The 22,088-nt window shown below is 40.6% G+C and overlaps 1 protein-coding gene across 1 annotated transcript in view; it reads left to right on the top strand.

Annotated features, from left to right (window-relative positions):
* agbl1 (AGBL carboxypeptidase 1) overlaps positions 1 to 22,088 on the top strand; it is a 124,990-nt gene that overhangs the window by 4,748 nt on the left and 98,154 nt on the right. Inside the window, exons 3-7 of the mRNA XM_083916667.1 lie at positions 4,897 to 4,960; positions 5,920 to 6,066; positions 10,161 to 10,292; positions 10,993 to 11,086; positions 18,828 to 18,865. Coding sequence (XP_083772793.1) covers positions 4,897 to 4,960; positions 5,920 to 6,066; positions 10,161 to 10,292; positions 10,993 to 11,086; positions 18,828 to 18,865 — 475 coding nt within the window. The remainder of the gene's footprint in view (positions 1 to 4,896; positions 4,961 to 5,919; positions 6,067 to 10,160; positions 10,293 to 10,992; positions 11,087 to 18,827; positions 18,866 to 22,088) is intronic.

The raw sequence follows: 22,088 nt of genomic DNA, 5'->3' as shown, positions 1-22,088 counted from the left end.
CACCAGTAAAACTAACGCGGACACCTTGTGCCAGTTTGATTTGCTCCGGCAGTGAAAACACACATCGTATCAGATGCATTTAAGGGAAGTGAATTCATTGTGAAATATACCAGCCACAGCAGCGGCGATGGTATTGTGTGTGTGTGTGTGTGTGTGTGTGTGTGTCATGGTAAGCAATTTGATCCTGAAGACAACTACTCTGGGAAGTGTTTATATGTCTGTCTGTCTGCAGACAGATTTTGTCGCTGTGATAGAGTCGCAGCAAGATGTGTGCACGGCTGCACAGACACACAATTTATGGCCCTGGCCTGATAACTGTGCAAGATGCAGTCATGAAAAATTACAAATGGCTGAGTTAAAAGATATATGCGATCTGATCAAGGGTGCCGTTAGTTTACTTTCAGTATTATGTGTGTAACATATCCTGTTTTGATAGCTCTGGCCATAATTACAGCATGAGGACTGACGTTCCAGTTCACCTGGACATAGAGAGAGATGAAGCAGTGGTAGAAGGGGTAGAAGAGAGGGAACAGGCCATGAAAGAGTGGAAAATCAAGAAAGATAAGAAAAAAAGGGGAACATTATAAGGAAAGCAACATTGCTCAATGTGAATGTTCTTGCTCTGACAGTGTTGTGTATGGGACAGAAAATGTATCTCCATAAATAAACTGATAGCTCTATCTATAGACAAACAGCTCACTTACAGAAACTCCATCACTGTATGCTGATATTGTATGACAGCGATAAGCATCTAACTGTTTCTGTGAGTACACCACCACCACGTGGCAGCTGATATAGACACTGTATATGTATATGTATATGTATATGTATAGTAAAAGCTTTGTGACATGAAAAGGCACTGTGAATGGAAATGTTCTATAATACATCTATTGGACAATTATTGACTTATTCTAAAGAAAACTAGAAAGGAAAGCAAAGAAGCATTTTTTTAGCACTAATCTTTTCTAACTGTGATCACTTTATTATTTCAGAAGTGTTCTCACAGCAGTAGTGCAGTGAGGCCTCTTACTTCTTTCAGGTCTGTCCAAATCCCATATTAAAACCTCTGGACTCTGCTTCTGCCAGGACAGTGACTTGACTAGACAAGGCGCTGGTCTCATTTAGTCCCACACATAGACTGTATAAAAAAATGTGAATACCCGTCGGGGTCCATTCTCAGAACTTGATCCAATCGTACTCGCCTACCAGAGTCTCATGACTCTGCCTCATTTCCTCTTACCAAAAAACTAGACTAGAATTTTTTTTTTTACCAGGCCTTAAATAGGTTTAATTATGCTGGGAAAACAGCCTGTTTAACATAGCGGTCAATGGGAAATTGCTCTATTGTGTAAACTTTGAAAAACCTTGAAAACTGCAATTCTTGGCACCACTGTATTGGATCAACCAGGAAGTCGCTGTTGTGGGGGCTTGGTCCCACAGTAGTCTGTGTAGCTATTTCTTCACATCAATTTTGCACACTAAAAATGAATCTAAATGTCAAACACATTTTAAAGGGTATATGACAGTTTTATGTTTTATTAAAACTTCCAAAAGGGACATTTAATACTCTGTCTAGTTCCAGTCACAGCCAATTCTGTTCTATTGTATTGTGATAGGCCTAAGCTCTGAAATCTGAAAGGTGCTTCATTAAAATCCTTATCCACCTGTCATTTGTGGTATCATCTGTTCTCTGGCTTCAAGGCAGGAACTTGCATTTGGATTGGCTTGTGGATTGGTGGTGATAAAAGCTGGGAGTGAATCCAGGTTCTTTGTTTAAGTGGGGTTACAGTGTGTCACATATCATCATGTATTGGATCGAGGCACTGGTTCTTATCTTCTTATCTGTGGAAAGCAGTGTTTTCTGTGGTCAGAGCCAGCTGACAAACCAGTTAAGCATTAGCATGGGTGCTCTTTTGAGGTCATCACCATGATCTGATCAAAACACCCTCTGGGCCAACATTTCTTTCCATTACAAGGCATGTCACCAGCTGCTGGCTGCTTTTCTATAATTTTTTTGTAAATAGATTATTGGTCCAATGAATATCATTGGTCTAGCGGATGAATATTAATAGTTTTGGCGACCTCTGACCATTCCTTTGGTTTTACTATCTGGCAAATATTTCTGCTTGTACTTTAGGAATATCAGAATCTTCTTGGTATGATTCTAAATGCCTGGTTACTGTCGTAGCCTCATACTGGCTACATCCCACTGCCTACCTGATCTCTCTCCAAAGGCTGTGGGTGTTCAGTGTCTTTGTAGCCACGATGCTATAAATCATACAGTGTATACTTTCAGTCAGTCTATCCTCAAAGACATTCATAGTGGTCAGTAGCCTGGCATTTCCAGACTTTTGGCAAATGCGTATTAGTCAGTAACCTATCATTTCCAAGGGGGTTCAGCAGTGCAGACCAAAATACTACTGGAAGCAATGAGGCAGTACTATAACCAATAAGAATAATGAAATGACATAGCGCTGTGTGACAAATACAAGTCGAGGTGGTGCTTGGTCAGAATTTTTTTTGTGAGAAATGGTGGTTTGGAGATAAGGGTGTTTCAAGAGACTGGCTACAGTATGAGAATGTAAAAAATATCCTTAGCTGGTGGGTTCTTTCATCTACCCGCCACTTTGAAAAAATTTAATTTCAGACTGTGGTTGTGCTGGACTGAGAATGCTGGTTACATTAGTAACTATGCTGCTCCTCCATCAGTCATCGCCCAAGCTGCCCCACATAAGAGAAACGGTTGTGACTGGTCAGATCTTAAGCTGATGGAAATCTATCTGAATGGGAGAAGGGCCAGATGTAGCTGCCAGAGCATATGAAACATGAGCGTGGCAAATTTGTCTGGTTCCCATGCTAGGTTTTTCACCCAATGACACATGAAAACAGCAAAAAAGGTTGAACCATGCACGACTTTGCTGCGTCGGCAAATCACATACATGCAAACACACATTCTGGGTAGATGACTCTACACTGATAACATTGGTTTCTGTTGGCCTCACTGCTGGTGTGATAAAGGATTAAATAATTGCCACCCTGAGAACTATCCAGCGTTGTAAAAAGCCTTTTATAAACCTCTGTGCAGTTGGAGCCTTTGAACTCATGAATCTGTTACACAAACTGGATTTCCTGGATCATATCCCATGTCTCACCAGCAGCGATGGAAGGAGCACTGGAATATTTTACTCAAGTATTCAAATAACTAGTAGTAAGTTCTTGTGTAAAAATTTACTTAGATAAAATAAAAGGTAGGTCAGTTAAAATGTACTCTAAGTTAACATTACATAGTTTAAATGTTTAAATGTGAGGGCAAAGAATGTTATATGATGATGATTATGTCATATGATAGAACTGTTAAACTAAAGAACACCTTTAGGCTACAAAGGGAATGCCGACTAACCCTTCAGTCTCTCTTCCACACATATTAGATTTAAGGACACCATGTCCATAGATATAAATATGTGGATGCATGTCCTCCACCACCATCTTGGGACAGGGTTAAGAACTGTTCTGACCATACGCCGTACTGTATGTAAAGACTCAGGAAAAAAGTACACCGCTAAGCCAGCATTTTTAATTTAACCAAGTATCCTGTATCATAAATACATGTTTGGCATTTGTAACAACTCAAAACACTTAAATGTCTGTGGAAATTGAATGAATTTTCATTGATTAAGTGGATAGTGCATATACCTCCTGCCTCAGTAGACATGCATTAGGAGCCAATGCAACATCTACGTATATATGCTGTTTCTCTAGGCATGTCACCAGGACAGACCCAAACCAAAGTGATCTGCATTTTATTCGGCTGCAGCAGTAGGTGGCAAGATGGTTAATAGGTACATTTGACACAACTAGATGCTGTTAGTTACTGTGTTTAGCAACTGTATCCCATTACAGTAATTCAACACAACTCTGTACTATTTGTCCCCGTTTAAACAGGCAGATTGTTGGCCTCTGCAGGAGGTCTCTTCATACAACATATTTTAATAAGGGTGATGTTTGGTCACCCCACATGGTTTCTGTTGAAGCGGTGGAATTTATCAGCCATACCAAACCCCCTTCAGTCACACTGAGGTGTTGAACTTATCCAGAATGTTGAACATTTGGGATGAGAAACTCTTTTGGGAGGACTGAGGTTGCATCAACACGTAGACATCTGTAAGCCTATATCTCTACATTTTCTTACACATGGGTTTCACATGCGGGAATGGCGCTGCAGCTATTTTGCTCCCTCGCGCTCACACAGGCCTCCCATCATGGTATATTTCCCACTTGTGGTCCTCATTCATTCCTTGAATATGTGCTAAAGCTACAAACAAAAAATAACGTATTTAGCACATTTCAGTACATAAATGTCTATTATATGGCCACAGAGAATACAACATTATGATTGAGGTTAGGCCTTATTTTCTGATAAAATAACCATTGCATAGTTCTCTTTAAGACAACACAGACACAGGTATGGTTCCTTCTAAATGGGCTTTTATTGCTGATGCACTTCTTTTCTCTGATGCATCCACACCACACTATCCCATCATGAGAACTTCATTTGATTGAACATTGTACAAAAACATGAATAGATGATAGTATGAAAAAAATGAAAATACAAATGGCTCTTGGCGCAAATACAAAAAAAAAACATTTTACAAGTATGACGGAATACCTTGTTGGTCGCTTCTCCTCAAACACATAAACATTGGACAACAACAACAACAACAACAACAACAACAACAACAATGGAATAATATTACTTTTTTATTTGTAACATCAAATTTTAAATTAACTTTAAATTAATTAACTATTTATTTATTTATTGCACAAATCAACCATGAATTGACTATGAATTATTGTTTCATTATTTATTATTTCTGTTTTTGTTTCTTGTCCTTGCAGAATGCAGGGGATGTGGAGAGCACCTTAAATATCCTCAATGTCCTGGATGAACTTCTGTCTGCTGGTAAACTCATATTAGCGTTTGACCACGTAAAGGCCCTGTGTGTAACGTTTTACATGTATGTATGTATTCATTGTTTTTATTGCCAATGGGCGAACGGGTTGTCATGAAAATTAATAATTGAGATATTCACCAACTGTCTCAGTTGGCTATTAGCCTGTGAACTGATTTCTATGTAAAGGATTCAGGGTGGATGTGACATTTTGCATGCTCCAGAGTCCCTCGCCTCTCATCAGCTCAGCAGTGATAGCTAATTGGAGTACGCTAACATCAACAAACGAACGAGCAGTCCACACATGCTGTTCTTCCATTACACGTTCTGCAGCCGCGGCCCAGAGATGGACCTAAAGTTGGTGGCTGTCCTGTTTGGTGTCCACTCAGGGTGGTCTGACTCTTGGTGCTGGGGTTTACGCTGGCTGACGATTCTGAGGGTTAAAGGCCGGTTGCGAATATCATTGTCTCTCACGTTAGACATTTCCATCTTTGTGTAAATGGTTCTTCTTCTTCATCCTTGGAGGTTTGTTTTCTACCACTTTTGTGCCAGCCCCATGACAGAAACATCACCAACACGCCCACTCACTCGCTGGGAACTCTCCACTCATTCACACATGGGCTCAATTGGAAACAATGAACTAGGGAACTTCCCCCTAACCCTGTCTGTATAATGTCTTACCCAACTGGTTCAGACAGAGAAAAATGACCCAAACAGATATGAGAACGTGGTTATTTCTTGGTGGAATTATAATCCCTTTTTAAAATTTAAACTCTAATGTGCTTACAGAGACAACACCACAAAAAATGTATGACCGTCTTAATTCCACATAGAAAACACTCCATCAGACTCTTGAACAAGTCCGCCCCTCCATCCTTCCCTGAAAATCAAACGTTTTTTCTCTGCCTAACAAAGCACCTGTTCCAATCCTCTCCTGCAGGGTTACACCAGTATCTCTCTTTCTGTTCAGGTACAGATCGTCGTACCCACTATATGATCAGTAAAGGTGGCAGCGAGGCCCTGCTCACTTTATTGGTCAACACCGGCCACAGTTCCAGTCCCAACTACATCATCCTGTTGCCACTGCTGCACCTGCTGGCAAAAGTTGGACACAGAGGTGAAGTGTTTGACTCTTTAACCAAGCATCAGATACTCCAGAACCATGTTTCTTGTAGGCTGTGCTGATGGGATGTCAAAATTCTGCCCAGGGAATGCAGTCAAGATGAGTGAGCTGGCACATTTACAGAAATGTTTGTTCAGGGCCAGCTAAAGCATTTTTGGAGCAAAATTTTTTCTGGATAGAATAACTATGTGTGCACATGAATTGCGTAATTTCTTCAGTTAAGTTTTGATATGTGAGCAAAAAAAGCCAAATACAATTCAATCTAATACAATTTTATTTATACTGCCAAATAATAACAAAAGACACTTTACATATACAGTAGGTCTAGACCACACTCTATGACTTATTCATTATTTTCAGAGAACCAAAATTTCCCCCTCAGAGAGCCAAAATCCTCCAGCAATCTTGTGGACACAATAGTGATGAAAACTTTAACAGGCAGGAATGTAGAACAGGCCGAGCTCTATGAAGGATGGCCATCTGTCAAGACCGGCCAAAGAAAGGCAGACAGTCCCGGGAATGCAAGCAACTATAAAATTAACATAAACTGTAATAATATCTATAGTAATGTGACTATGACTAACAAGTTTTGGCAGTTAATATGCCAGAGAAATATGAATGGTAGAAACAATGGCAGTTAAGGTGACAGAAATATGAATAATAGTAATTATGGTGGTGGATATGATTGAAAGATTCAAGTAGTAGCCATAGCAGCTGCAAGAAATATATGGCTGTGAATATTATAATTATTAAAACTTATGATACTAAACTACAGCTGGTGCCACAGTGGTTAGAGCAGTCGCCACATGTAAAGAGCCTGAAGGCCCTTTAGGCAGCGGCCGCGGGTCGACTCGGACCTGTGGCCCTTTACTGCATGTTTCCCGCTCTCTCTCTCATGCCATTTCCTCTCTGTCCTATCTAATAAAAAGCTTGAAAACTGGCAAAAAAATTCTTTAAAAAAAAAAAAGAGGGACCACGGCAGAATGCACCACCACAATCAGCAGAGACCTGCAAGACGAGAAAGCACAAGGACTCTGGGGAAGAAGTGAAGTTATTAACATGCATAAATGGAACATGAATGATACAGATTGAGAGAGAGGAGGAGAGTGAAACTCAGAGTATCACAGGAACAGTAGTATCCCTGGCAGACTCAGCCTATTGCAGCATAACTAAGGGCTGGTCCAAGGCGAACCTGAGCCAGCCCTAACTAAGTCTACTCTCTGCCTCCCATTCTACTTTTGGAGACTCTAGGAACCACAAATAGCCCTGAATTCTGACAGCGCATCGATCTAGTCGGGTAATAGGGTACTATGAGCTCTTTAAGATACGACGTAAGTAGTAGAAGAAGGATTTTAAATTATATTCTAGATTTTACAGGTAGCCAGTGCAGCCAAGTTAAAACAGGCTAATGTGATCTCTTTGATTGGTTGCTGACAATAAAAGTTTATGGAGTGCTTCCTTATAACATTTCCTAAGGAAGCATATATAAGGTGAATAGGATTGGTCAAAGGACAGAATCCTGTGGAACTCTGTAATTAACTTTAGTGTGCATGGAAGATTCGCCGTAACATGTACAAGATGAGATTGAGAGTTTGCTTTAATACCAAGGTCTAAATAAACACGTACAGAGATGAGTCCTTTGTCTGAAGCGATTAGAAGGTCATTAGTAGTTTTTACCAGTTCTGTCTGTAGGTACTTTAGGATTAATTGGATCAAAAGTGTGAATATCAAATGAAATATTTGAAAAAGAAAATTAATAAAGAAAAATTACTAAAAATTAATAACTTTAATTTATTCAAAACTTCACATGGAGAACCAATTAAATGTAGGGCCTTGACTTGAGATTGAGTATCTTTAGTAAACTTATCGTTAATCAAGTAAATATTAGCTATCACCAATAATTATCAAAGATAATAATAAAAGGGGGAGAGGCCAGGAGTGAATGTAGTTATGGGTAGGGGAGGTTGTAGGCTTGTGAGAAAAGGAAGGTTTTTAGATGGGATTTAAATGTTGTGAGTGATGGAGAGTCGCGGATGGGCTGCGGGAGAGAGTTCCAGAGTCGGGTTGCAGTTCTAGAGAAGGCTCTGTGTCCGAAGGTTTTGAGTTTGGAAGGTGGCATGGTCAGAGTTAGGGAGGAGGAGGATCGGAGGGCTCGGGAGGGGCGGTGGGGGGTAAGGAGGTCAAAGAGGTAGGGTGGTGTCAGATGGTGGAGATCTTTGAAGGTTAGGAGGAGTATTTTGAAGTCGATGCGTTGTTTGATCGGGAGCCAGTGGAGGGTGTAGAGAATGGGGGTGATGTGTTCACGGGAGCGGGTGTGAGTGAGGAGGCGAGTATTAAACTACTAATTAAGGGTTGAACACTGATAAATGTAATAGTTTAATCAGTTGAATGATATAAAAGTTCTTGTCTTAGTAGAGGCTGGCTCATTCATCTTTGTGTAACATTAAATAAACAGACATATTGTAAACAAACATTTATTAACAAATTAATAAATGCAACAAACAAAACACATAAACTAACTAAAGCTAACAGCAAATGTGTGTGTGTGTGCGTGCGTGCGTGTGTGTGTGTGTGTGTGTGTTTGTGTGTGTGTGTGTGTGTGTGTGTGTGTGTGTGTGTGTGAAACAAAGAGGAGAGGTGTGGGGCTTGGACCCCTGCAGGGATAGTGTGAACATTTAAGTTACACAAAAGCCAGCAGGCTGAAGAAGTTATAATCAGGTTATAACAAAGTTACAGTTCTATCTAGCCGTTCATACAGTCCTATAACATGTAGTAATGCCACGTTGGTGATTAGTTACCAGTCCATGAGATGGGAAAGATTAGTTGCGTTACTTGATGCCAGTGGTTGTTCCTTGTGAAGGAAGCTGGCTGAAGAAAGGTTCTTGTCTTGGTTGTTGCTCTTAGATCTCTTGGATCCAGCAGGAGAGCGTTGAGTTGAGTGTCGAGATTCGAAGAAAGAGTCCAAGGAACAGTGTCCAAGAGAAAGCGAAAGAGCAGGAAGTGTCCTACAGTTTTATAGACACTGATGATGTCATCACTAGAGGTCAGGTCAGCCAATGAACTAACAGTTTGGGGGTCCCTTGGAGAATTCACACCTGGGTGTGACCTGTGGGGGAGAGTGCATGGCAGGCTTTTTCTGTGACCATGCACTCAGGGACAAAGGCTCCCAGGCTTTCGGGCCTAATCTTTCCTTTTGTTGAGCAGGCTGAGGCCTTCTCATAATCAAACTGAAAGTTCACATTAATCCAGAAATGAACAATCACCTACATATCTCAGTGCTATGATTCCTTCTAAATTCTAACTGGAAGTCCTCAGATAACTCACTATTATGTAAAAAGTCACACAGCTGATTGGTGACTAATTTCTTGAGGATTTTAGAGAGCAAAGTAAGGTTTGATATAGGTCTATAGTTGGCTAGAACCTCTGGATCAAGACTGGACTTTTTGAAAAGAGGTTTGATTACAGCTACTCTAAAAGACTGTGATACATAACCTGCTGATAAAGACATATTAATCATATCTAATACAGGAGTGCTAACTAAAGGTAACACTTCTTTAAGTAGTAGAGGTTAATTTGTTAGGGCCAACTGTAGAAAAGCAGTCCAAGTATATATCAGGTCGTCCAGTTGTTTCTGAGGTTCCTGGGTTTGAAGAAAAATTGGTGCCAAGCAAGTTGATTTTGACTCTAATAGTTATCATTTTGTCATTAAAGAAGGTCATGAAGTTATTACTACTAAGGGTTATAGGAATACATGGCTCAATAGAGCTGAGGCTCTCGGTCAGCCTGGCTACAGTGCTGAAAAGGAATCTAAGATTGTTCTCATTCTCCTCTGTTAAAGATGAGTAATAGGCTGCTCTGGCCAAACTAAGCAAGATTCTTCCAGATTGGTGGAACGCCATTTACTTTCCATTTTTGCTGATCCTTGTTTTAAATCACGGGTTTGTAGGTTACACCATCGAGCTAACTTCCTCTGTTTCATTATATATTGAAAACAGTGGAGGTGTATGGTCAGCTGATTATACGATGTTCACCTTGAAATTACTCTGTTTTCATATTCATGAATACATTCGTTATCTGTATTTCTGCAGACCGTCATATAGGTCTGAAGGCAGAAGAGGCAGGAGCTGTGCTGCTGACTCTGAATCTGCTCAGACACAACATCAAAAATGCTAGGAGGGCTGCAGCCTGTCTCTGGGTGATCCAAGTCTTCTCTTCATCAGGTACACACACACACACACACACACACACACACACACACACACACACACACACACACACACACACACACACACACACACTCAGCGATCAATCAATATATGAAATGCAACAAAAGCCTGATTTATGGTTTATTCACCTCAACACATTTTATTCTCCTGTTTGTCTTTCACTTTTTCTCCAACTACCCAAACATTTGTGATAACTATTTTTTTGGAACGTGTGGTTAACATAAATTCACACAAAACTATGTGTTTAGGTTAAGGCAACAAAACCATTTGGTTAGATTTAGAAAAAATCGTGGGTGGGATTAAAATAAGGGCAATTGTAACGTAACAGACGCACACATAAAGTGACGCACAGGGTGCACAAGACATGAACGGAACATGAACCATGGAGTCCTGGGTGAAAATCTGCTGTTTGTTTGACCCATATACCACCCAACCTATTTAGCAGTGTTAATTGTGGAGCAGTTGCTCTTAGTATTTAATATCACAGTGGATGGGTTTGCAGTAGAAAGCCCAGTGCAATGTCAGCACCAAACACTGAGGGCCATGACAAAACGAACGTTAAACGTTATTTAACTTTGAATAAGAACAGGCTGGCCTATTAATTAATACATTAAAATGGTAATTTAAATGATATGCATTGCACTACACATTTTACTGTTACATTACTCTCATTCGTCATGTGTTCTCTTTACAGTTTCTACAGCCAATCTAATTGGAGAAAATCAAGGACTGGATGTCATCTACCGGCTCCTCCCTCAGTATACCACCAAAAATCTGCACACCATCAAGTATGTAGGCTATACCAAGGCATTCTGCATTTGACACTAACCGCTTACATCCATCTCTTGGTGACTTGTGCCAAAGACAGGAGACAGTGGTCACAGATAGTCCCTCAATAACACTGACTATAAGACCTAGGGCGCCAGTGTTTGGAGGGGCACCACCAAGAGAAAAATAAATCCAACTTTGAACATTATATAAAAATATTTTTATTTAAATATGGGCACCCCTGAAGCCTTTTTTTCTTTGTTTTGCAGAGTCTGTTTTGTGGCATGCGCTTGTATCAGTTAGAATTCAATTCAATTAAAAAAACTTTATTTGTCCCATAGGGGGCAATTAGGAGGCATGTAGAGTAAAAAAGACATGACAAATACAATACAACCATTCAAACAGACACATTCTTCAGCAACTACCTAACTTGAGAAGAGAGAACAACAAAAATGCCCTGGTGTCTGTGGGCTGAGTTAAATATGAGGTTTTTTTTTTGTTGTTCTTGTTTTAATTTTGTGCTTCACCCAGTGGGTAGCGGGTCAGAGAAGGTTTGGAGTTCAGCAGCTGAACAGCCTTAGGGATAAAGGTTGCTCCTCTCCTCGCATCCTGCAACCTGGACAGCGGGGAGACACTCAAATGAGGGAAACAGGGCAAGTGAGGGGTCATTCAGAATCCTGCTAGCAGATCTGAGCATTCGCTGTTCACAGTGAGGGAGGGAGAGGGTTCTGAGGGGCATACCCAAAGGACGTTTCAATCAGAACATCAATCAGAATTTCCACTGTTATTCAAGTAATATTAACATTTATTGGGCAGGCTGCAGTGAACTGTGCTGCCATATTGATTTTACCAATTGAACCATTCCAAAGACAAACGTACCATTTTTTGCTCACACAATGGTAGAATAATAAACTCTCCTGTTTTGTTGTAGACTCTATGATAGAGGCCACAAGTGGGACTGCAGACTGTTAGCTTTATAGGAATTATGTGCAGTAGAATTCAGGTCACTGTGAAATGTGCACCATCTCGATGCACCAACTCTGCATGGCAGTATTACAGTTTACAGGGAAACATCATCATTATATCAACATATTCTTGGTCTCAACACATCATCATCTCTCTTAAACTCATGCAAAGACTCCCAGCTCTTACATAAGCCACCATCCTTTTCCCCTTGGATCATATGTCCTCCTCCCATCTATCTCTGTCAGAACTGATGGCATTTGGCTCAAATAGCCAGCATCCTCCAGTATACCCAGTGGAGTATGCCAAGAGCACCGGGAGCACTGGCCTCTCTGCCTGGCTTGATGCCTGGCATACCAGCCCCTGATCAGCCACTAGTGAACATGAGACTCCTGGTGGTGTGAGGGAATCAGATGCTCTGACACCACAAATTTATAGCCCTCAGGGTGAGTTTTCTGTATCATTTTCATGCAGGAGCCAGCTGTTAATTGTCGTAACACAATTAGAAGACTTTGGGATTCTAGGTTTCAAAGCCAGCTGCTACTTTGGATAATTTGTTAGAATTGGCAGCTGTGAATTCTTCTGATGTAATAAAAGCAACGAGGCAGGAGATATGCTATTTCCCTTAAGTGTGAGGGGCAGTTAGACATGTCTGTCACTGTGATTTATCCAACTATAGCTACGATATGGCGACCGTAAGATATGCTGGTTGGCTGCAGTGCACACTTTTAAAGCAGTAAAGTCAGTCAGTCAGCTTTAGAACTAAATCTGTCCATCTATTCTCAACTGTCAACAGCACTTAATCCCTCACTCCAGTCTGTTAGACTGCTAGGCACCGCAGCACTTCTTACTATCCTCTTTAAATCGTTGCAGGTTTGAGCTTCTGTAGACTTTGATTGACAGGTTTTCATTCATGAATATGCAAGGACGCTGAAGCTCTTAATGTCACCTTCACTGACTCATAATATAATACTACCCACCATACATCATAGACTCAAACATGGCAATCACAACAAAGTGTTTGATTTACCTCCTGGTTGCCCAGTTACCTTTAGTTGACTGAGTCACAATTCAGTTGTGGTCTATAAATATTCTTTACCATAATAAATTCAGTTTCTTTGTTTATCATGGTGAGTAGAAGCCAGGCGTTCTGGATGAGCAGCTGTAGTGACCCCTGTAAGTTGAAACAGGCCTGCCAACTACAATCCAACACTATGTTCAAACATCACTGCATTCAGCAGTTGTTTTTTTTTCTTATCTCTCATGCTTGGCACTATTTTAAAGTGACACGTTGAAAGGTCTAAAGGCTATGAATGTCTATCTCAAAAGCAGTGCATGACCTATAAAAACACAGAATTATAAAAAAATCAAATTTGCTTGTTTTATGTACAAGGTTTTGAATGGGCTTGCCCCACCTCCTTTAAATTAACTAAAAAGAAGGCTGTCAATGGCACCAGGACAACCAGGGGACTGTCAGATGCCAGACACATACTCTGCATTCCCCACTTAAAAGACTAAACTGAAACAATGGCTTAAGGCACACCAGAACTGTGCAATGTCTTTCGTCCCTTTCTACATGTGTATTGTATATTTGCATCTATATAAGTAATGTTTTTGTTAACTGCCAAGTAGTCTGGCTCATTGCCTGTAGTCTGGCCTACAGGGAATACAACCTGATGCTTTCTCTCTTTCTCTCTGCTTTCTCCCTTAGTTGATACCAAGGCATCTTCTCTGAAATAGGGTTGGGAGACATTGAAATTCCATTTCTGACGATATTGCTTTCAGAATATATATATATAACAATATATAATAATGTTGTCCAAAAAACGATGAACATAGAGACACACACACACACACACACATATATATATATATATATATATACATATATATATATATATATATATATATATATATATATATATATATATATATAAATATCTATGGACTAGAGACACTAAAGAATAGAGTTGCAATACCCATAAGTGTAGGCGCTACTTTACGCAAGGGCATGCTGAGATCAATAAGTCAGACCAATCAACTATTATTCAACACTGACGTATGGAATGAGGATAACACAGGCCTATATTTTGTCCACAACCTGCAAATTTGGTGATTGTACAAGTGTACACACCCTGCCACTTCTTGATGACTTGTAACTACCATGCTAAACCACCATGCTTTAAAGCTACACTGTCACTCATCCTGTGTTTGCAATGGGCTTTCCTACACTGTGACAAGAGTGTGTGGATGAAGCATTACCTTTTACTCCTTTAGCAGCTGGCTAAGTGAGTCCGGAGCAGTGTTCATTCCACAAAATGCACACAGAAGACTGATGTAATGTACATCATTACCAGCTTACTTCTTGCAGAACAATTAGGGAAAAAAACTATTCTCTGGTCTAACTAACCTCAAAACAGAATAACACCAAATTCATCAACACGTCAGCGTGTCATTTACTACCAAGCCAGTTTGTAACCGGTAAGCAATGTTATCCTCACTTCATCTGTTTAACAGCCTTTTAGTTCTGATAACAGACACCGACTGCAGTTGTTACAGACATGTGAACTAAACACAGAGAATTTCCTTGTACTTGGAGTCACGGTGCGTCACTACAAAATGAATGTAGGGGGAACACTGAAGTTGGATAGTGAATATTCCGCAAAATTCATAGCATTGCAAAAGTTCCCTAATTGTGGACATGTAATGATCATTATTGTGGCCAACCAATATTGTGTTGAGCGATAATAATCTTGTCATATCACCCAAGCCTACTCGGTAGGTAAAGGAATGCATGCCTCTGCCTGACGGTCAGACTTTGTGTATTCAGCATAGCTGTGATGTAGAGCGAAGAGGAGAGGGCCCAGGATAGAACTGTGTGGTACTCCTGACGTCAGGCTGCGTGGTTCAGACTCTCAGATCCTTTTAATGTCACCTGGCAGGAGTGACCCATCAGGTAGGATGCAAAGTAAGTGCAGAGCCTGAGAGAACCAATCTTGTAAGGGTAGAGAGGAGGATCTAATTGTTCACAGTGTGGTCCAGGAGTATGAGGGACTTCGCCTTGAATCCAGACTGATGGAGGCTAGGAGATTGATCTGAATAAAAAAAAACAGACAGTTGATGTGTTGTTTTAAATACATCTGCTTAAGGCTGTGTATACACTCAGTTATAACTATAACTATAGCTGAGTTATTGTTTCCTAAATGCCATGAAATTTGCCTACATAAGGTAGGGTATTTAGAAAAAGCAGATAGAGCATTTATAAAGCAATCTCTTCAGCTTTCGTCATTGTATTTGTAGTAGCTGCTGAAGTGCCATGTAGTTGATTGATTGATTGATTGATTGATTGATTGATTAAGATGATTTTAGTTAGCAGCCTACACTTTATTACGCTTAATTATTATTATAAAGAGTTAATTCTTCTGGGCAAGGCTTATTCAGGAGTAGACAGTTTGGTGGCCAACTCCTCTGGTCCAGATGTAAAAGTTTCCTTCGGCAAGACACTGAACCCTAAATTGCTCCTGATGCTGTGAATTGGTATCTGAATGTGGTTCAAATGATTAGATTAGAGGATAGGCAGGTAGCCTCTGCATTCAGTATATGGGTAAATGTGCAAGTAATGTAAAAGTGTCTTGAGTGGTCAGAAGACTACATAGGCACTATATAAGTCCATTTACCATTCATAGTTTGAAGTGAGTCCTCTTCTTGCAGTTAGGTCTGGGCAAAGGGGGACTCAAACACAGTCAGGATACGATAAATGCAGGCTTTAATTCCTCAACAAGACTCTGGTAGTGGCTAGAGGTACACAAACAGAAGATAATACTCTGGCAACAAGACAGGACTATATACACACAAGAGGGAGGGTGACACAGGTGGACACAGTCAGGTAATCAGGGAAAACAGCAGACTGGTGACACAGGAGGAAGGGCAAGTTACCTGAAACAAGAGGAAGATGAATCTTTCAAAATAAAATTTCACAAAACAATAAACCTATGACAGGACACCTCTCCTTCTCCCTCCCTTTGTCCTGAGCCAGTAAGAATGCTCTTTTTCTCTTTCTCTGAAGTCTCGTTTTCACTCAGACCACTTGAATTTCAATATTATGAAAGATTACTATGGATTTTTTAACCTAACCTGGTCGGGACCAGCAGGCGAGTTTTGACGTAGTATAGTTCTGCTATAGTTCCGTCTTTTTTCTTAGAAAATCATTGCAAAAATCAGTCAGTAGGCCTACATTAGAAGTTATATTAGGTGGTGACCATTTCCACTACCATGACATGTCTTTTTGATAATGATCCTGTGGATGAAGGTGCAGCATTACTGCTCAGAGAATTAAATATTTGTCGGGAGATGATTATCAGACCGTTTCCAGACAATTATCTTTTTGAGCGGTACCATTTCACGTCACAGTCCATCATTTACAAACACAACCTCATCCATCCTTACATTCCAACATAACGAACCAAAGTCATGCTCTCACATCCCAGCAGATATTGTGTGTTGCGCTGCGTTTTTTTGCAAATGGGAGTTTTTTATACAACGTTTAAAACAGCCACTTACGGTAATATCTACTTTATAATGAGGTATCACCATGGGATTGTGCTGAGGTTTTACCTGTTTGAACAATGCTTTTATGTTTCATCTTAAGCTGCTGCCAAGTGCGCTTCTTCCCTGCGGGACTCCCACCCAAGCAGTTTCCCATGTGATATTATTGTGATTGCAACAGGACTACATTTAAACTTACACATTGACCTGAGCAGCAATGTTGTCCCACGCTGTCTCCCTCTCTTTTGCTGCTGTAGTGGTGTTACACTTTCAGTGGAAATCGTGCTCAAACGCACTGTATGAGCGCATTAATATTTCCATTTCCAGGGGTAGCGTAGCCCTCCTCTTCCCCGTTGCCATGGTGATTCGTCGAATCAGAGCTCCATTGATGCTGTCTTTTTATATTTGTGGTGCACGCGCTTAACTCCAGGTCAAACTACTCCGAGTTGATAAAACTAATGCAAATCAGCTGTTCTGGAACCGAAAACTCAGAGTTTCCTATCTCAGAGTCGATCAACTCAGACTTCAGGGTTAGACTCAGAGTTCGTTGAACCTGCTTTGTGAAACGGACTTCTGAACAGGCTAATCTGACCTAATAAATACACAATCTGACAAAAACACAACAAACTTCTTCTTTTAATGGAGAATTTGCATATTTCCAATCAGTACACTTGGTGGACGACAACTCTATCTTTTGATATGTGTCATACGTTACATTGTTAGTGAGCACTGTGAGATTTGGAGGACCATTACTTACTAAAAATATCTTCCATAGCTGTAAAATGCACACAGATGACAACAGTAACACAGCTGTGTGCTGCCCCTTTGAAGATCAGTAGCGTTACCCATCCTCATTAAATGTAGCACGACCCCTAAGGTCACGGCCTCTTGGCACATTTTGGACCCCCTGTTAATGACACTCTGGTTTACTTACTGCTGGTAACACTACACTGGACAGTGTTGCATTCATCGTCTCTGTATGTACACACACACGCACGCACGCACATATGCACGCACAGATGCACGCACACATGCACGCACACACACACACACACACACACACACACAAACAGGCCCTGAGTCTTAATTAAGAATCACTTAGGTGTGGATCACCAGGGAGCTGCCTTGATGAATTGATCGGCTGTCAGACAGAGTAGATCTATACACCTCTGATATATGCCAACACCGATACAGCGCCCCTGTTTCTCAAAGCACCAGCACTTAAAGCATGTAAGGCCAATACTATGTGAAGATGGATTTGCGTTTGGCTGTTAAACTGTCCACCGTGATATGAGACGCTCAGAGAAAGTGCTCCAGGGTTAAGAGTGCCCAGCTCCACATATGGTGGTAGGTTGGGGTGGTGGCGTAAAACCACTACCGAACTTTCATCCAGGAGAATGTTCCTGCCCCCATATATCCTGTGCCACTGTGGTTACTTCCTTTAACCCCACACAATCTTTTCTCAACCCTAACCAGTTGGTTTAGTTGCGTAAACTTAACTACATTGTTTTGTGTGAATTCACAACGTTAACAACTGGTTCCCTGTGTGTTAAACCCCAACCGTAGTGGTGCATCTGCACAGTGTTATATGACTCCATTGGTCGGGTCAAAGCGGCAGTATGTGACGAGTTGGTATGAGGACAAATGCGAATTGTCAAGTCACATCCTTGGATGTCACAGAGGAAGTGCATGTAAGAGAGAAGAAAGTAGGAAATGGGAAAATGGTGTAAGGTGGGGGCAACACAGGGTGGGGGATGAGAAGAAGATGAAATTAAATAACAACAATCCAGAAAGAGCGAGGGGAAGCAAAGAGAGAATGGTAGGAAAACATGAGCTCTGGGTGGTGTTGTGTGGCAGTGCTTCACAGCAACGCCTAGTCACCTGGTGTGCATACTACATCTGATTTCACACACTTTTACGTCACCGTATGGACGCAGATTTCTCCCCAAAGATGCTCATTCTAAATGCGGAATAAAAAGTGAGAACGCAACGCCACTTTTGCGTTTCCTTTCTAGATCGTCTCCCTCTCAACAGGGCCTAAGACCATTTTATCTTGAGGTTTCATATTGTTTATTTTCATGTTCATGCTGTAGCCTATATGATAACACCAAAAGAGCAAATACACACATAATACCAACTGTAATAATAATAATCACACTTGTATCTAGTGTATCATGTACAGTTAGCATATTACAGTTACGTGTGTGTTCATAAAACACCTGCGAGACTAATTGCTCCCTGTTTATTTTCCAGGGCAGCCATTGATGCCTTCACTGTTCTGCTGTGCACAAGTAAGTTTTTCATTATCTTCATCATTCATTACCATCATCATCATCATCATCATCCTCACTACACAACACTGGACATGCCTGTGTTTTCTGAGGCCAATTTCTTGTTTAATGATGTATTTCTCTTATTCGAGTCCTGCTATGCTACTGTATGTGATATCTCTGAGAGTTATAGTGCAGCTAGAGTTTGAAAATGAGAAGCAATTTCCTCTGTCCTCTGTTTAAAACCTAATAATTAAGGAGGACTGCTGTAGCTAACATAAACTGCTGGGTCCAACAGAGGAAATAAGAAATAAAATAGAATGACATACTTTTCAATTAAATAGATATTACAATTCACCCTGAGGAGAACATGATTCAATGAGCTCATGTAAACACAATCAATCCCACACTTGTTGAGATGTTCCAGACTTGACCAAAGTGGTGGACTGAGCGCCAGATAGACTAACACTGCCATCTGTCCAGCCATAATGTGTGTAAAAAAAGGACTGCATGTTTTCTCCATCTTGAAATGTGTAAATAAACCAAAACCCAAGAAAATATGCACAGATCAGCTCTGACACCATCTTTTATTTAGTTTTGTAATGTTTCTGATCTGCGGTGTGCTTGTACCTCACAGGAGCACGCAAAGTTAAAGGTAAAGATTGTGAAGCAGATTATGAATATAATAACAGTTTCCGCATAGAATCGCTGAAATAATCTTTCGTCACAAGTACATAAATTCCGGCATGTTTATTTCAGAATATCGTAGTCTTTGTGACTGTACAGGAGTTCCGTTGTTTTTGTGATTTACATACATTCAACCATCATCAGTAAGTGGAATGAGACGGATTTGAAGGTTTAACTGTTGACAAGGTTTTAGATGTAATGATGTAATTCTGAGCTTGTTAGATGGAGCTCTTGGTTTAAAGAAAAAGGCTCAATGAATGATAATTCAGTGTGCTTTGAACACAGAAAGAAAATAAAGAAAATGTTTCACATGGCTTAATGAAGCCTCATCACTAATGTAAATACACTCATGTGCGTTTATGTTAAAGCTTACAAAATATGTGTTGTAAAGAACAGCTGGTTTGCATTTATTAACTTGGAAACAAACAAGTGAAGAGGCGCGAATAGCTTTAACACAAGTGAATCAGAGCCATTTTCCTTCTACTGCAGAGTGGTGCTATTTCTTGAAGTGCATAAGAATGTACAATCTGTAGGAAAAGGGGACAGGATATGGGTAATGGTAGCATTCTGGTTTCTGTTTGTAGCCCAAAAAGTATTTACCAGTCATGTTTGAGTATGCTTTGGTTGCGTGCAGAACAGCACATCCCATAGCCTACAGTCAGTTTGGAGAGCAAAAGAGGCAATCTCGATACCCATCTGCTAATAGCCAATGGTTTCCAAGATTACTCCTCTCCTCTCCTCTAATATGTAATGCTAATGTTTTTCCTGCAGGGGTCACTTTTGTACTTTGTTTCCTGTCCTGTGGTATTTACAGGCTGAGCACCTGATGTATATGATTATGTGTGTGTGTGTGTCTGTCTGTGTGTGTGTGTGTGTGTGTGTGTGTGTGTGTGTGTGTGGGGGGGGGGGGGTGCTTGGTGCGTGTGTGTGCGTGTGTGTTTGCTTGAATCTTTTTTTTGCTCCTCTTATGATTTCATGTACAGTGCATATGAATTATGCCCCCCCCCCCTCCTTTTTCTTTCTTATGGAACTAAGCCAAAAAAGTATTTATTTAGGGCTGAAATTGGATATTTTATTAGCAAGACTAACAACCTGAAGTCCATTAGTGCCCTCGAGAGGCTGCAGTGTCCATTACACCAAACAACATGAAGGTGTTGGAAAGAATAAGAGACACAGTCACATTTTGATGTCGTTTAGCGTGGCTTTTAGAGAAAAGTTTCAAAAATGGAGCAGGAAAATGTAAATTTCATTCATTCTCCCCTTTAGATTTTGATCATTCTTGGCGTGTATGCATTATTTAAATCTGGATGAAGTTTTGAAAGCATTTGTCCAGGGGCTTTGACAACAGTCATATTTTCCCCTTTTTTTAAAAAAGGGGGGTCTGTGCCCAGGAGATAAACTCAGAGTGTTACTAGAGGAAAGGTCGGGGGATAATTGTCAGGCGATCCTGAATACAGATCTTTATTATCGACACACTCATGGTTCTTATTTTATTGCATTCTGGATGAGCTGTTCAGATGTATAGACAGCAGACAGTTTGACAAGAAGAGGACCACACAAAATAAATTGTGTATGGATGGTGTTTAAGGACCATGTCATCCAGTGCAACAGTGTGGCTCACTGATGAAGCTCTATGGCACGAAGGAAAAAGCTGCATCAGCCATTGATTTATCGACACAACACTTACATATTGCCAGTTTTTTATATTAAGCACAGTCCTTTATTGATCCTATCCAATCAGAGTGCTTGGTGCATGTAAACATTCTGTGCGCACCTGCATTCAATTGATGTCAGTGAGAGTAAAGCTGAGCCTCTTAGGCTACATTCACACTGCAATTACAAGTGACCTTAATCCGATTTTTTCGCTCATATGTGACCCATATCTGATTTGCTTTTGACGGTGTGAACAGCACACACTGAAAATAAATGAATGAACTTTTTTTTAATAATAAAAAGTTGATTGAAAAAAAAAAGTTTGCCCCAGGCGGGAGCCAGGAACAGACAGCAGTGAAGCAGGCCACTATTGCTCCACATAGAGTCATTATCAAAATATGAATTTTCTTTCTCCTCTTCCTCCTTCGTGATATCACCTGCTCACAAATTTACAAAAAGTCGGATTTGAGCAATAAATCGGAATTGTGCATTAAGACCTGCAGTGTGAACGTAGCCTTACAACAGCGGGACTTCAACAGCGAGAATGCAGCATCCGGCCTGTTTATAACCCTGCGGGATTGCAGGTGATCTGTAATGCTCTCTTCTCCCTATTTCTTTCTCTCTAAACTTTTTCCTTTCCTGTTGAAGTTTTTCCACTTCTTCTTTTTGCAGTTTATCTATCTAGTCCTCTTGTCAGAGCTCATAGACACATTTTCTGTGGAGACAGTTTAGAGAGTCACTACTCTAGAGGTAATGAGAGATTTGGAGGGCTCTGAGCTTTTCCATGATTTATGCAATATTGTGCTGCACTTCATGTCAAAGTGCCAATTTGCACAGAACATCAAGGGGACTGCGTTCGCTCATAAACTAGAACATTGGAATGAGCCTGCTCTCAGTGGTTCAC

The sequence above is a fragment of the Echiichthys vipera genome (assembly GCF_963691815.1).
Source record: "Echiichthys vipera genome assembly, chromosome: 7".
NCBI classification, from domain to species: Eukaryota; Metazoa; Chordata; class Actinopteri; order Perciformes; family Trachinidae; genus Echiichthys; species Echiichthys vipera.
The sequence above is the reverse complement of the archived record's forward strand: the minus strand, read 5'-3'. Positions and strand labels throughout refer to the sequence as shown.